The 15,358-nt window shown below is 37.9% G+C and overlaps 1 protein-coding gene across 1 annotated transcript; it reads left to right on the top strand.

Annotated features, from left to right (window-relative positions):
• Positions 1 to 3,850: 3,850 nt before the first annotated feature.
• On the top strand, positions 3,851 to 15,089 carry LOC127438871 (5-hydroxytryptamine receptor 3A-like). Its single transcript, XM_051694788.1, has 8 exons — positions 3,851 to 4,051; positions 7,645 to 7,689; positions 7,951 to 8,057; positions 9,327 to 9,496; positions 9,585 to 9,700; positions 11,763 to 11,973; positions 12,434 to 12,625; positions 14,779 to 15,089. The coding sequence occupies exons 1-8, from the start codon at positions 3,851 to 3,853 to the stop codon at positions 15,087 to 15,089; spliced, it is 1,353 nt and encodes a 450-aa protein (XP_051550748.1).
• Positions 15,090 to 15,358: the final 269 nt, after the last annotated feature.

The raw sequence follows: 15,358 nt of genomic DNA, 5'->3' as shown, positions 1-15,358 counted from the left end.
TCCACCGCGTCTCTGAGCGATGAACTAACAGCTGCTTTCTCTCCCACGATCGTGAAATCAGCTTTAGGGCTGTCACTTCTCTCTCTCTCTCTCTCTCTCTCTCTCTCGTACTAACCACACACACACACACCCTCATGTGTTATAGGATTATTTTGATTTCCATATCTAATCATATCACTGTTTAGTTTGTAGTTGTAAGTCGGAAGTTTATTGACTGCATTGTATTAATTATTAATTGATATTACTGCATAAATAAACTTTGTTTATATTACAAAGAGAAGTGTTTTGGTTTGTTTTGCATACGCCTGTGTCATGCTGACGGGATGTCAGTGCTCGGATTCAAGCCTTCATTCATTGTTTTTTTTCCCGAAAATCGATATTCTTCGGTTGTCGATTTTCCTAAGAAAACAATCTAATATTGAGACTGTTATACTATCTGGTTATTAGTCCCTGATTCCAGGGTGGTGCCCCGTCAATGTTAATCCTTATTAATATTCTATTGATTTTTGATAATTGATAATTATCTTTGATGATTGTTGAATTTGAATGATCAATAAGCTAGTGTTAATTTTAATTAATGTTTCATCGATGTTAATGATTAGTGATTATCTTTGATAATTGTTGATTTAAAGGACTAGAAAAAGCTAACATTGATTCTCATCAATGTTCTATTGATTTTAATAATTAATAATTATCTTTGATAATTATTAATTATTGCTAATAACCAAACCCGCTCCTAAACGTAGTGCACTACATTTACTGGAGCCCCATATGAGGTTTTAATGAGTTAGATTCAATTAATCAATTTAAATATGAATTAATAACTAAAGAAATAATTATTAATTATTTCTGATAGAAACACTGATCTAAACAACCAGTAAAGCCCTACATAAGATAATGGTGAAAAAATGCTGACTTGTCACAGCACCTAAATTACACACATTCACTTGTACTTTTTAAACTTGCACCTGCAAGTTCTCGGACATGTTATTTGACTGAGCTATAAAGTGCTTATTTTTAGTGCTTTCTCTTAAAAAAATCCACTCATCACATTTGCAGTTGTTTTATAGATCTTTTAAAGTTATGTTTTCGCACTGGTGGGGCCCGTTGTCATGACTTTGCCTAGGGCCCCACAAACCCGCTTCACTTGCCAGTCCACAGGCACAAGACTAATTTAAAGCATTTAAGCCTTAAGATTATTAAGGTCTTTCGAATCATGAGAAACATTAATTCAGACAGGTGTGTCCAAACTTCTCGCCAGAACTGTTCAAATGAAAGAGGCCTATCAAGCGATGAAAAGGTCTTCAGAATAGAATGTTTGATAAATACCTATTAATTCAGGAAAAAATGCCATAGTAAATAAACTGACCCTTTTACAAACACTAGCAGTGAATAGAAATTTATTTTTTCAAAAAAAAAAAAAGTGAATTTGAGGCAGAAAAATAAATCAATGAGCTGGTGTTTATATATATTAAATGTATGTTCATCATAAGATTGTAAAACACATACAATAATATTTATGAATTATTGGAACCTTTTTTAAATTTGGGGAGTTTTCTGTGAAATGACACCAAATTTTTGCAATTAGTCCACTGTACCTGTGTAAGGTGAGCTTTTAAATTTGGGTGTGAAAAATGCAAGCGGTAGCCAAAAAAACTGACTAGACTTTAAGGGGTTAACAAAGGGAACAGTAATGTAAAGTGTTACCAAACATGTTGCTAAAAATAAAAACATATAATTATTTTCGGTGGGCCAGTGATTATGCTGGCACGGCAAGGAAACATCTGAACTATGAAAAAAAAATCCTTATTGTTGAGCAGTGCTTGAAACTGAATCATTACTATAAAATTTTGGCATATCCATGCCCAAAAAACAAAGGTAACAATAGTACCTTCCAGCAATTTTTTGCTACTGCCTTGTGCTACTCCTTTGAAATAAATTTATTTGAGTATCTACAGCTTTTTGGTTTATTTTCTTGTTCAATTTTAATCAAATGTTCAGGTCTACAAATGGCCATCATTTGTATAGTGTGTAAGTGCTCTAACCCATCTCTCAACACCCCTTGATTTGCTTGGTTTGTAAGTATGTTCCAGTAAACCTTTGTGGTCATTGTCTGAAAAGAGGACCATTTGAGGGTTCTGTTCTCTGAAAAATATCCACATGACTCAGTGTTTGCCCTTTACTTGCCCTTGTTTGCTGGGGATATCTGCGGTAACATCATAAATTGGAATCAACTGAAGAATTGTATTTTGAGGTTTTCTACAGGTACCAAGGGCAGTTCCCAATTCCCAAAATTCAACAATTTCCCATCCTATTGAACTTGTCAAAGATAATTTTAACTTACTAGTCTTGTGCCAGTAGAACTTACAGTTGGTTTTAAAATCATGTTGTTCTGTATGACCAATCGATAGGCCCCAAAACATTCATGGACATAAGAAGACAATTAACTTGAGGTTGTGCCATGAGAGCGATTTGTTTAGTTTCCACTACCGAATAAATCCTTGTTTGCATTTTTTCCTCTGCATATTAATATTCAGAAATGCCTTGATAAATGAGAGGGTGAAAACGGCTGTGATCTATCCATTCTAATTTGTGTAAACAAATGAGTTGTACTGTATATAAAGTGAGCAAAACAATTTTTGCAAAGTAAAATCTGCAAAATATCTGTCATTTGTTAAAACGCTGATTGAGCGACTGATGGCTTTTGTCTGTCTGCCAAGATCCCAGGTAAGACTAAACATTTTGCATTTATGTGTAGCCTTTAATCTCTTCTTCATTGACTGTTTGCAATTGTTTGCTTTTGTTTTATTTGCTCAATGTGATTGTGTTTTGTGCTTATTTTATATATTGCACTAATAGCTAAACTGGATACTACAGATTAAACCATGGGCTGCTGCTTTCACTTGGTTCCAGTTCATCACCAGCTGCTTCATTATAAAATGTAAGATGGTAAATTTCTTGACATAAACTCTACATAATTTCCATATTTCCTTCATAAATAATATTTTTAGAGTGATTTTAGAAAAGATTTAGCACTGGATTTGGGGAACATGTGTTGAAAATGACTTATTACGTATTTTTTTTCTAGTAAAACATCCTTAAATACAAGATGAATTTACTTGTGTCCAAACAATTTTTTGCTTACTTTATGATTTATCTATTTATTTAAAACCTAACAAATGTATTTTATGAAATGTCTTGCTTTACTTTATCTCTGGAAAAAAAAAAAAAAAAAAAAGAATGCATACATTCATACAGTTAAAGTGTCCAAATCATTCAGACCACTGTACATTTTGAGATATGGTCAGAAATTACATTGCTGTATTTCTAAAACATTTGACCCACAAGCTCACAATTGAAGCCCAGTTGCTTTTGCTCCAAGACTAATTAAATTGTATTTATTTTTTTATGTTTTATTGTTAGTTATATTGTGTATCGCTATTAGTTCTGTTCTTTGGTGAAACCCAATTTCTTTTTTAACCGACACAGAATTTTATTTGCCGCTTTAAACTCTTTTTGTTTAAAAGTGTAAAAAGTGTATGAACAGATTTGAATATATAACATTTTATTTTATTTGATGCTCTTTACTTGTTATTCATTCTATGAATTAGAATCAGACAACATTAATAGAGTGAACATATTGCATTCTGTAATCACTTTGGCATTATGTAACGGTTGATTCGTTTAAGAATGTGAATTAAACAATCCAAACTGCAATTATTAAGGTTTATATTAAAGATTCAATCATTTTACAGAAATTGCACCTAAGCGTACCTCAAATGAACCATTAAAGTAAAAATTCAACCAAGTGGAAAAAATACAAAAGTCTATGTAACTTTTCAGTAATAAAATGCTACATTCAGGCTTTGCTCTGTCAGCTCTGTTGCTAGGATCTGGCGAGACGTTAAACTGTTCACAACCCACAACCAAGTCTCTCCTTAATGCTATAAAAGAGGAAGTTCTTATCTACAGTGAAGCAAGACCAGTGATAAGTCTGCAAACTCCTACCAACGTCAGTGTGGACTTGACTCTCTATGGAATTTTAGGAGTGGTAAGCAATCCTATGTGTTGATTTTGAGTCTGAAAACCTTTACCTTAAGGTGATGTGTGTAATTGTTTCTATGTTAAAACACTATCCTTTACTAGCTTAATATGCAGAAACAACTAAATAAGCCATTTGTAGAAAACACTGTGGCGCTATGAAAATATTGCACTGATTATTGAGAATCCCAACCAGTGGCTCAACCAATGTTGTGCGTTTGGGGCAGGACTATTGGTTTGTTTGTCGAGTGTTCTGGAAACCAGTTTGAAAACACATTATTTTAATAGCAGAAATCACATAATATATTACAGGTACTGTTAGAGATTGCATATTGTTTTGTTGTTTTTGTTTGTTTGTCCTGTGTTTAGTAATCTTTTTCCAGTCAGTTTTACCAGAGACAAACTGCTGAACATTCGACAGCTTATACCAGACAGTCTTTTCCCGGTTTTTGAATATTCAGACCTTTTGCTAGACATTTTAGTTGGAGGCGCGACTTTGCTATTCAGGAGACGCAAGCGAGGAAGACGAGCCGGTGCGCTGGTCAAACTCCGTCGGCGTGGCTTTCGAACAACGCTGCCGAGTATTCATCTTGCGAATCCCTGCTCTCTTCCTAACAAAATGGACAAACTACATCTTCTCACCCGCACAAACAAGGACTTTTCAACCTCTGCTGCCTTGTGCTTCACAGAAACCTGGCTGAGTGAAGCCATTCCGTACAGCACGTTACATCTGCCGGGCTTTCAGCTGTTCAGAGCGGATCGCATGGCGGAGTTAACGGGGAAAACGAGAGGCGGTGGAACATGTATTTACATCAATGAAAGTTGGTGCACGGATGCAACAACGTTAAAGAGTATGTGCTGTCCTAATTTGGAAGCGCTCTTTGTTAACTGTAAGCCTTTCTACTCGCCACGGGAATTTTCCTCGTTTATTCTGGTGAGTGTGTATATCACACCAAACGCGTGTTTGAATGCAGTGCTGCAACATCTGGCTGATCAGATCACAGACATGGAACAACAATACCCGGACTCAGTTATTATTATTCTTGGGGATTTTAACAAAGCAAATCTCACACGTGAACTGCCCAAATACAAACAGCACATTACATGCCCCACCAGAGACAGGAACATACTTGATCACTGCTACACAACAATAAAGAATGCATATCACTCTGTCCCTAGTTTTGGGACTCTCTGATCACTGTCTGGTTCATCTTCTTCCAACCTACAGGCAGAAATTAAAATCAACCAAGCCAGTAGTAAGGACTGTAAAGAGATGGACCAATGAAGCAGAGCAGGAACTACAAGCCTGCTTCGATTGCACAGATTGGAGTGTTTTTGAGGCTGCAGCCACAGACCTGGACGAGCTCACAGATACTGTTATATCATATATCAGTTTCTGTGAGGATATGTGCATTCCTACTAGGACTTATTTAAAGTTCAACAACCACAAACTGTGGTTTACAGCAGAGCTCAGGCAGCTTTGTCAGGCCAAAAAGGATGTTTACAGGGGTGGGGATAAAGTCTTGTACAATCAGGCCACTGAACAAGGAAATCAGAGTGGCTAAAAGAAGATACTCTGAGAAGCTGAAAAACAAGTTTTCAGCGAACGACCCTGCATCAGTGTGGAGTGGCATAAAACAACTCACAAATTACAGGACTCCTACCCCCAACCGTGTGGTGGACCAACAACTGGCTGACGACCTGAATGTGTTCTACTGCAGATTTGAAAGGCCCAATCTCACACCCCACACCCACTCTGACCTTCTCTTCACACAAACACCAACACCTCCTGCAATCCCCCTCCTCCCCCCTCCTGCTACTCAACCTGCACTTAAGATCAGTGAGATGATGTGAGCCGCGTCTTTCGGAAGCAAAAGACAAGGAAAACTTCAGGCCCGGATGGCGTGTCACCAGCGTGTCTTCGATACTGTGATAACAAGCTGGCCCCCATCTTCACACAGATCTTCAACAGATCACTGGAGCAGTGTGAAGTCCCATGCTGCTTCAAATGCTCAATCATTATTCCTGTCCCAAAGAAACCAAACATCACAGGACTTAATGACTACAGACCTGTCGCACTTACGTCTGTGGTCAGGAAATCACTTGAAAAACTGGTGTTGGCCCACCTGAAGAACATCACTGGACCCTTTCTAGATCCTCTTCAATTTGTGTATCGAGCAAACAGGTCTGTGGATGATGCAGTCAACATGGGATTGCATCATATCCTGCAACATCTGGACAGACCAGGGACATATGCAAGGATCCTTTTTGTGGACTTCAGTTCAGCTTTCCACACCATTATCCCAGTTGTACTCCAGAATAAATTACACCAACTCTCTGTTCCCATGTCTATCTGTCAGTGGATTACCAGCTTTCTGACAGACAGGCAGCAGCTTGTGAGACAGGGAAAACTCTCTTCCAGCACCTGTACAATCAGCAATGGTGCACCCCAGGGATGTGTGCTCTCCCCACTACTCTTCTCCGTCTACACCAATGACTGCATCGCCAAGGACCCCTCTGTCAAGCTCCTGAAGTTTGCAGATGACACCACTGTCATCAGCCTCATCCAAGATGACGATGAGTCTGCATACAGAAGGGAGGTTGAACAGCTGGCTGTCTGGTGCAGTCAAAACAACCTTGAGCTGAACACGCTCAAAAAGGTGGAGATGATTGTTGGCTTTAGGAGGAACACCCCAACACTGACCCCCCTCACCATTCTAAACAGCACAGTGGCAGCAGTGGAGTCATTCAGGTTCTTGGGCACTACCATCTCACAGGACCAGAAGTGGGAGACACACATTGACTCCATTGTGAAAAAGGCCCAGCAGAGGTTGTACTTCCTTCGCCAGTTGAGGAAGTTCAACCTGCCACAGGCGCTGCTGATACAGTTCTACTCAGCGGTCATTGAGTCTGTCCTCTGCACTTCAATAACTGTCTGGTTTAGTTCAGCTACGAAATCAGACATCAGAAGACTACAAAGGACAATTCAGACTGCTGAGAGGATTATTGGTTGACCCCTGCCCCCCCCCCCTTCAAGAACTATACACTTCCAGAGTGAGGAAAAAGGCTTGAAAAATCACTCTGGAACCCACTCACCCTGCCCACTACCTTTTTAAATTGTTGCCTTCTGGCCAACACTTCAGAGCTCTGAGCACCAGAACCGTCAGGCACAGGAACAGTTTTTTCACTCAGGCTATCCATCTCATGAACAGTTAAATTGCCCCATTGAGCAATAACTATGTGCAATGCACAGTTTAGTCTTTTTTATATTTATCCAACACATCCAACCTCTTCTGCCATTTCATTCCTCTGGGAAAAAAAACAAAAACAAAAAACATTTGCACTGTACATAACAGATTTGTATTTGCACTGTACATAACAGATAACAGATTTGTATTAGTTTGCACTACGTATGTGTATGTGTGTATGTATGTATGTGTATAACTATTTTTTATTTTTTATTACTATCTATGTCTTGCTGCTGTTTTTGTATTGTTTTTGTATTATTGTACACTGGAAGCTCCTGTCACCAAGACAAATTCCTTATATGTGTAAGCATACTTGGCAATAAAACTGATTCTGATTCCGATATTTCCCTTTCAGGATGAAAAATCACAGGTGTTGGAAACATATATCTGGGTGAGGCTGGTAAGAGTCCCACTTATTACAATTATGCATTTGGAAGACAATTCTTTCCAAAGGGAACTGTATTCATGGCATATATGTTTTCAGTATGTGTGCTCCCTGGGATTTGAACCTGTGATCTTGGTGTTGCAAGTGATCTGCTCTACCAGTCAAGCTACATGAAAATCTCTTCACTTCTTAATGTTCCATGAATTATGGGCTTTAACAGTCAAACATCAGGTTTATAATTTGAGGAACAATATTTTTTAATATTACTTTTTGTAGAGGTGGCAGATTGAAGGTTTGAGCTGGGATCCGGTTGAGTGTGGATCAAAGAGAATCTCTCTACCAAGAGAGAAGGTGTGGATTCCAGACATTGTCATCAATGAATTGTAAGTTGGAAAGCACAACAAGTTGAATCTAAGTGCTCTGACTAATGATTATGTTAAAGAAAACGTCTGTAAAAAAACTAAAATATACTGACAGTGACAGCTTAAAATGGAAGTATATTGGGCCAGACTAATCTCACAGTGAATTCAGAAACAGTAGGTGGAATATTCTTGAGCTAAACTTGGTGTGTGCTTACCAAAATTCAAAGCTCTGCACCCAGTGGCTGAGTGTTTTTAAATGAAATGACACATGTGAGCTCCAGTTTCCTTCTGAAATACCCACAGAGGGTCGCCAAATGCGAGTTGTTAAGCAGTTCATTTAGCTGTAAAAAGATACCATATAATACAGTAAAGAGGAATGCATAATTTATTAACTCTACCCCCAAACCTCAACCCTACCATCAGTGGAGGAAAAATGTATTCTTAGAGGGAAAATAGAACCATCAGACAAAAACCTCTGTCTCCCACTTGGCTGATGTAATGCACTTCCGTTCGAACGACAGGAGAAGGTAAACATTCTTGAACCGATGCAAAAATGTCTGATAGGATATGGCACTTGTTGTTAACTAGGCACAATGAGATAAATGTTTTGTACTGGAGCTTTCGGAAGCAACATTCCTATTTAGCTTGTGATCATGTTGCAGCATCCTCCATTTAAAGCACAACTGGCAGGTTCTGATGGTAAAAAAAAAAAAAACAATGCATTTTCTCCAGAGAAAAATAGATTTTTAGCGATAATGTGTAAACTATTCAAGACAGACCTACCATGATCTCAGATTTTGTAGAAGCCACAAATCAATGTGATTTCAACTTCAGTTATAAGAAATTGGGTTTAATAGCTGAATTCCACTTAAGAACCTCACTACCCATAATCCTGAAGAGAGATCCACCAATCAGAGAAGTCACTTTTAACATGGAAATGGAATTTGCGGCAAAATACCTCAGAAGGGAGCACTCACTCCCACTAGTTGGTTTCCCTACCCTCTCAACTATTTTATTTATACTGATATTTGTATATATCTGAATGACTCATACTGTACTTATAATCAATTATTGCACTCTATTGCCCATTAGATTTCCATTGCAAGGCAAAATTTCTGTTTTAAAAATTACTGAACATGTCAAAATTATTTTATGTTGTAATCGGCAAAGTGCCACATGTACTGTTGAGAACTTAAACTTTATTTAACCCAGAACATTCCATTAACCACTACGCTACACCACAGAAATATAATTATATTCTCTTATCTTAACATTCTTCCTACTTTGCAGCATGGATGAAAACAGAGCACCAGAAACATATTATGTCTATGTAACTTCCACTGGTGAAGTTGTGGATGGAAAGCCAATTCATGTGATCAGCTCCTGTCGACTTGACATCTACACCTTTCCATTTGATATTCAAAACTGCACATACACTTTCAACTCTTACAAACACGACAGTGAGTGGGCTAAACTGATAGATGTATATTTCTGTTTGTCTACTTATATTTCCAAGTATTTTGTACTGGTTTGTCTCTTTGTGTACAGTTCAGGATGTTCGGCTGTTCTTCTTTAAACCGGTGGAGGATATATTCAAGCAGTCCCTTACAGAAATGACGACCAGTGGAGAGTGGGATTTGATAGACATGCGGGCAGAAAAACCTGTACAGCTCTTTTTGGAAGGAGAATGGGACAATCTAATTGTTCATGTTTGTAGCATTTTCCAAAAATTTCTGATTACATTTTTATGTCTTTGACTCGCTTAACATGTCACTATGGGTCACATCGTAACCGTCCATGAAGCCTTATATAATAGTTTTATTGTACAGTGGGGAAGGCCTCGTTCCTGCCTATATAATGTACTGCACAGGCCCAGATACTCATTCTGCATCTAGATGTATCTGTCTAAAGTAGCAAGCTTCTACTCATTAGCCAGGCATTGAGCTTGAAAGACAACTTTTGTGCTACAAGAGGTATTTGTTATTAAGGGTTAGTTTTACTAAGTATTTTTCTTTGTGAGGTGATTAGCTTTGTGCTATTCACTTAAGCTACACGTTGTGCTATATGTGAATGGGCATATTAGTCTTGAGGCAAATATGCCAACAATTTTTAGTCAACTTCCAATCGGTTACAAAGGCTTTACTGAAGAAGTTGTCAAGGAGGGTGAAAGGCCTCGACCGAAGTTCAGGAGCATGCAGGTTCTTGATTTCAATAAGGGATTTGCAAGTTATGTGTTTATCACACCTAGCTGCGCTGTCCACTCCAGATATCTACATCCACTCCAGCAAGCTCTCACCTGGGGTTCTGCCAAGGAAAGTGGTCATAGTGCATGATGTATGTCGGAACCCTTTAAAAGGTGACGACATGCCAGCAGATGCCGAAGCCTCCATTCCCTCAAAGCATTGGGTTGACCTGCAATCCGCCTATGGAGGCATCTTTGTCTAGCCACCTCAAACCTAGTTTAGCTTACTGGTTAGTCCAGATAACTATTCTTCTGGTCTGCTTGACTGAGTAAGAGGAAGATATAGTATGTTAGCAGTTTTGTCCCAGAGTGTCTACGCTTCAGAGCTGTGGATATCACAGATCTATTCCTCTCAGTTTTTAGACTTTAGGCCTGCCAGTGGTGGGACAGGAGTCTGTGGTTAAATTATTCTACCATGACAGACAAAGACCAGTGTCCACATCCTAGAGCAACCTGTAGATCCTATGCAATTTTTGTTGCAACCAAGCTGCAATATCATTTTGAAGCAAAACAGATGAAGCATGAACTCCCCCTTACCATGAAGATCTCCTGCTACAGTTGTCCATCTGCCCACATTTACCCATGCCACAGAGTGTGCAGGCCTTGTGGCACAACCCAAAGAGAGCACTCCAACCTCCAAGGGAGGGGCAGAATCACTAGAGACAAGAAGGAAAACCTTCTTCTTTGCCAAAAAGTATTTTGTGCAGGAGGCGGCAGGGCTATTCTCCACTGCTCAAGAGAACAAAAAGCTTTCAGTTTAGCACACATGGGTGAATGCCAGTTCAGCCTGCCTCCATACACACCCCAGGGAACAGAGCTGAGGGGATACATTTTGAAACACAGAGCTTTGCGTCGGTCTCTGCATACCATGCAAAGTAATGAGATAAAAGGCATGATGAGCCATATGTCTTTTTTGAATGGCTACTTCTTTATTTAATGCAATCTCTGCCAAAGTCAGAATTGCAGCAGAAGACTGGGCCCCCTTGCAAATGTTTGTGGGACTTTACAAACTGGGGGTCACAAGGTCCTCTCTAAGAACCTAAGTGATAAGAACCTTGGTGATTGTCCCAGGCATGTTGAAGATTGATTGTCCTGTTCCCATGTGACTAAACAAACTGAGTTGTCTATATATCAAAGCGAGCTGATCAAAATAGAACTTTAGGTTACAGATATAACCCTAGTTCTCTGAAGGAGAGTGCCTATTGTTCATTTGCTTGGAAGGGCTTGTTAAAGAATTAGTCTCGTTCTGTGTAGTACATTATGTAGGTATGGCCTAGAAAGGCATTTTTAGATGGGGCTTTCTCGATAGCCACCAAAAATGTGTACCACAGTGAAATATCTCACTCATCTCCCTCAGACAACCAGGGTTACATCTGTAATTTAAAGTTTTGTGTTTAGAAATTAAGGAAGATCTTGCTTGATCACAATTTTTACATTTGTGAAAGGTTTGTACTTGAAGATTAATGCTCACTGTTGTGCACTAGATTGTCCTGAGACGTCGAGCTACGCTGTATGTGGTGAACCTCCTGATTCCCAGCTGCTTTCTTCTTTCAGTGGATCTGTTCAGCTTCCTACTGCCTCCTCAGAGCGTGGATCGTGCTTCCTTCAAGATGACCCTCATCCTGGGTTACACCGTGTTCCTTCTGCTAATGAATGACCTGTTGCCCGTCACAGGAAACACCTTACCTCTCATAAGTTTGTTTTGATACTTTCTTATTCACTCATTTTATGCTATGTCTTTACTCTGCTGAAAAGACCAGGTCAGGTGGTCACCAGCATACAGTTACAGGACAAAGTATTTGAACCCTATAGATTTCTGTGTAAATTGATCATACAATTTTATGATATGTTTGCTGGCATGCTGGTATCCTTCAAAGCTTTTTCGAAGCTTGTCCCCATCAAGACTACTCTGGTCTACCAGCTTGATCAGAAAGTTAATCCTGGTTAGTCAGCTTCACCAGCTATCTTTTGTTGGTTAACAACTAGATCAGCACCAGAAACCAGTATAAAACTGCCTGGACCAGCATCAAATTATTTTGATCTTTTCAGCAGAGCAGTTAGCCGATAGTTTAACTTCAATATATATACATAGATATTAAGTTTAGAAGATGGAGAGGATCTTTATTTCTGTTTCTACTTTTCTCTCTTAATCTAGATGTGTTTTTCTCTCTCTGCATGGCCTTGATGGTGGCAAGTCTCCTTGAGACTATTCTCATCACTAATATCCTGAGTGCTTCCAGTAACTATCCTCCGTTACCTAAGTGGATCAGGATTCTGGTTCTGAAATACCTTGCTCGACTTGTTAGGATGGAAAAAAATTATTGTGATCACAATTGTGCCACTAAATGTAAGACTCCATTTGGCAGACTATTAGGATGCTTTCACACGAGAGCTTTTGGTGCAAACTGAAGTCTGCTTGGTGTGTTTCATTGGTGTAAAATTTGTTTTCCAAACTGGAGTGCACACCAGCGAACCACACCTTAGTCCACCTGAAAATGATAGTGTGGGGTAGGGGTGTGCAGCGAAGCCATTATCTGTATCTGTATCCGTATTTGTTAGTATTACAAAATTATCTGTATCTGTAACTGTATTCAGATAGAACCAGATGTCAAATCAAATCAATCAAATCAAATCACTTTTATTGTCACACAGCCATATACACAAGTGTAATGGTGTGTGAAATTCTTGGGTGCAGTTCCAATCAACATAGCAGTCGTGACAGTGATGAGACATAAACCAATTTACAATAACATCAAATTAACACAACACAATTTAAACATCTGTTATACACATAATTACACTCAACAATATGCAAATAATAACATACACTGTACAGTATACAATACGCACTATATAGATACACATTAATCAATAAAAATAAAAAATAAAAATATAGAAAAAAGTATATATATATATAGAATGTACAGTATTGTACTGTATTGACATTCAGCTGTCGGTTGATAGTCAGTTGTTAAGAGAGAATATAATATAATAATAATAATATAATTTATGACAGTCCGGTGTGAGATATAAGAGTAAGAGTAATAAAGTGCAGTGCTGATGTATTTTGATCATGGGAGATCAAGAGTTCAGAAGTCTGATTGCTTGGGGGAAGAAGCTATCATGGAGTCGGCTGGTGCGGGTCCTGATGCTGCGATGTGGGCGTGGCTTAAGCCGGAAGTGCGGTGAAACTAATATTAAAATGTAACTCTTACATTTATAGTTTCTGTATATAAAATATGCCTCAGATAGTCTTATTTAACTATTTTTATAATAATAATAATAATAATGATTATTATTATAAATAATAATAACCATAATTATTAAATAGTATAATAATAATAATAGTAATAATAATTATGATTATTATTATTTTATTATATTATTGATATATTCTTTATTTTTTTCTTACCTGATGAAGCTGAATATGACATTAATATCTGCTGAAACAGAATTTTAATTTATATCTGTGCAGTGTGCATGTATAACAACCTTATTCTGAAGGTACAAGGTGTCAAGCAATTGTGAAATGTCAAGCACACATTTGGCAGCGAATATTAAACAAATACAAACATGAAAAGAGATGAATATTGCCTACAAACAGGTTAAAGCACCGTAAATCTATCAGGAAGTTTTATGATAGCCTGCACTTGAGGCTTTTGTGTGCATATACTTAAGGACATAATTATTTAGTTAAATTACATGTGCAGAATTAGATAAATGCAGTGGAATAAATGAAAAGAGAGCCTCTATATTTCTAGGAGAGATAAGCAAAAAAAAAAAAAAAAAAAGTGCATGTTTCTCCATAATCCACAGTGTTTAAGAATAATCTGAATAGATTTACCCTATGAAGTATTTATTTAAACCTCTATGAAGAGACGGACAGACAAGCTCCGCAATAAAATCATAATTTCTCTGGTCAGGAATTCAACATCGTGCTCAGATTGGATTATGGACCCTTACATGTGAATTGTGTGAAACATTTGATGTTAATGTGTTAACAAACAGGCATTTTTAAGAAGTGGAAAATGTGTATGATATAGTATCTTAGATCATTTTACTCTTGACAAGCTTAGATTTCTGAGATGCGCACAATTAAAGGAGACAAACGAAATCGAGACCACGGCCATCTGATCTAAACTTGAAATCATATTGTGTGCATTTTCAGATAAGATTTACAGTGTAGTAATCTTGGCTTCACACAGACTCATAATTTGTAATTTTGGGTGTTTAAAAAAAAAACAAAAACAAAAAAACATCGTTTTATACCTGTGCTCATTGGATGATCTGTCCTCCGAATATTTTTTCTATTATTCGGATGAATTCGTTATTCGTTTTGAAGTCATTATTTGTGCCATTCTGAATAAGGTATTTGGCTTTGGGCACAACCCTAGTGTGGGGTTCCATTCATGTGGACTAAGGGTACGGTTCGCAATTGGTATGGAAGCAGTCTAGCCTAAGTCAATTCTTTTTTGAATGTTTCTTATTTCTCGCCAACAGCAAACTGCTCTGACATCACTGTCTATGACAACAGCATGACTGATATCCTGAAGCCAAAATCAGAATCTGGTCCAATAAGTCTCCAGGAACAGTGTCTAGAGGAAATGAAGATGATGAGTAAAAATCTATTGGCTATTCGCCACATGGTTGAAGAGCACTTCAGTAATGACAACAGAACAGATGAATGGATCCTCTTTGGTCAGGTCATTGACCGTGTACTCTTTCTCCTGTATTTTCTCTTTATCACTGTGAGCTCAATCACAATTATGGTTCTGTGGCTGCATTTATATAGTCATGATAAAAAGTCATAGTATGTTCTTCCCTGCTCTTTAATCTCCTATATCGCTTGAATGACACCAAAATTGCTAATTTAATGCATCTTCAACTAATTACTGTGGATTTATTTTCTTTGTATAGCTGATTTAATTAGATATGCTAAAAATGTTCATTTACTTTATTTAATTTATACATAAGACTATCTATCTATCCATCCATCCATCCATCCTTCCATCATGTACCCATCATGTATCTATCTATTCATCCATCCATCATCAATCTCTCATCTATCAATCTATCTATC

The sequence above is a fragment of the Myxocyprinus asiaticus genome, chromosome 50, assembly GCF_019703515.2.
Source record: "Myxocyprinus asiaticus isolate MX2 ecotype Aquarium Trade chromosome 50, UBuf_Myxa_2, whole genome shotgun sequence".
NCBI classification, from domain to species: Eukaryota; Metazoa; Chordata; class Actinopteri; order Cypriniformes; family Catostomidae; genus Myxocyprinus; species Myxocyprinus asiaticus.
Note: the sequence above shows the minus strand (reverse complement) of the source record. Positions and strands in the feature narration are given on the sequence as shown.

Coding starts and splice junctions, on each gene's coding strand:
- LOC127438871 (XM_051694788.1), top strand. CDS start 3,851: ATGCTACATTCAGGCTTTGCTCTGTCAGCTCTGTTGCTAGGATCTGGC. Junction 8,058..9,326: donor GACATTGTCATCAATGAATT/GTAAGTTGGAAA, acceptor CCTACTTTGCAG/CATGGATGAAAACAGAGCAC. Junction 11,974..12,433: donor AAACACCTTACCTCTCATAA/GTTTGTTTTGAT, acceptor CTCTTAATCTAG/ATGTGTTTTTCTCTCTCTGC.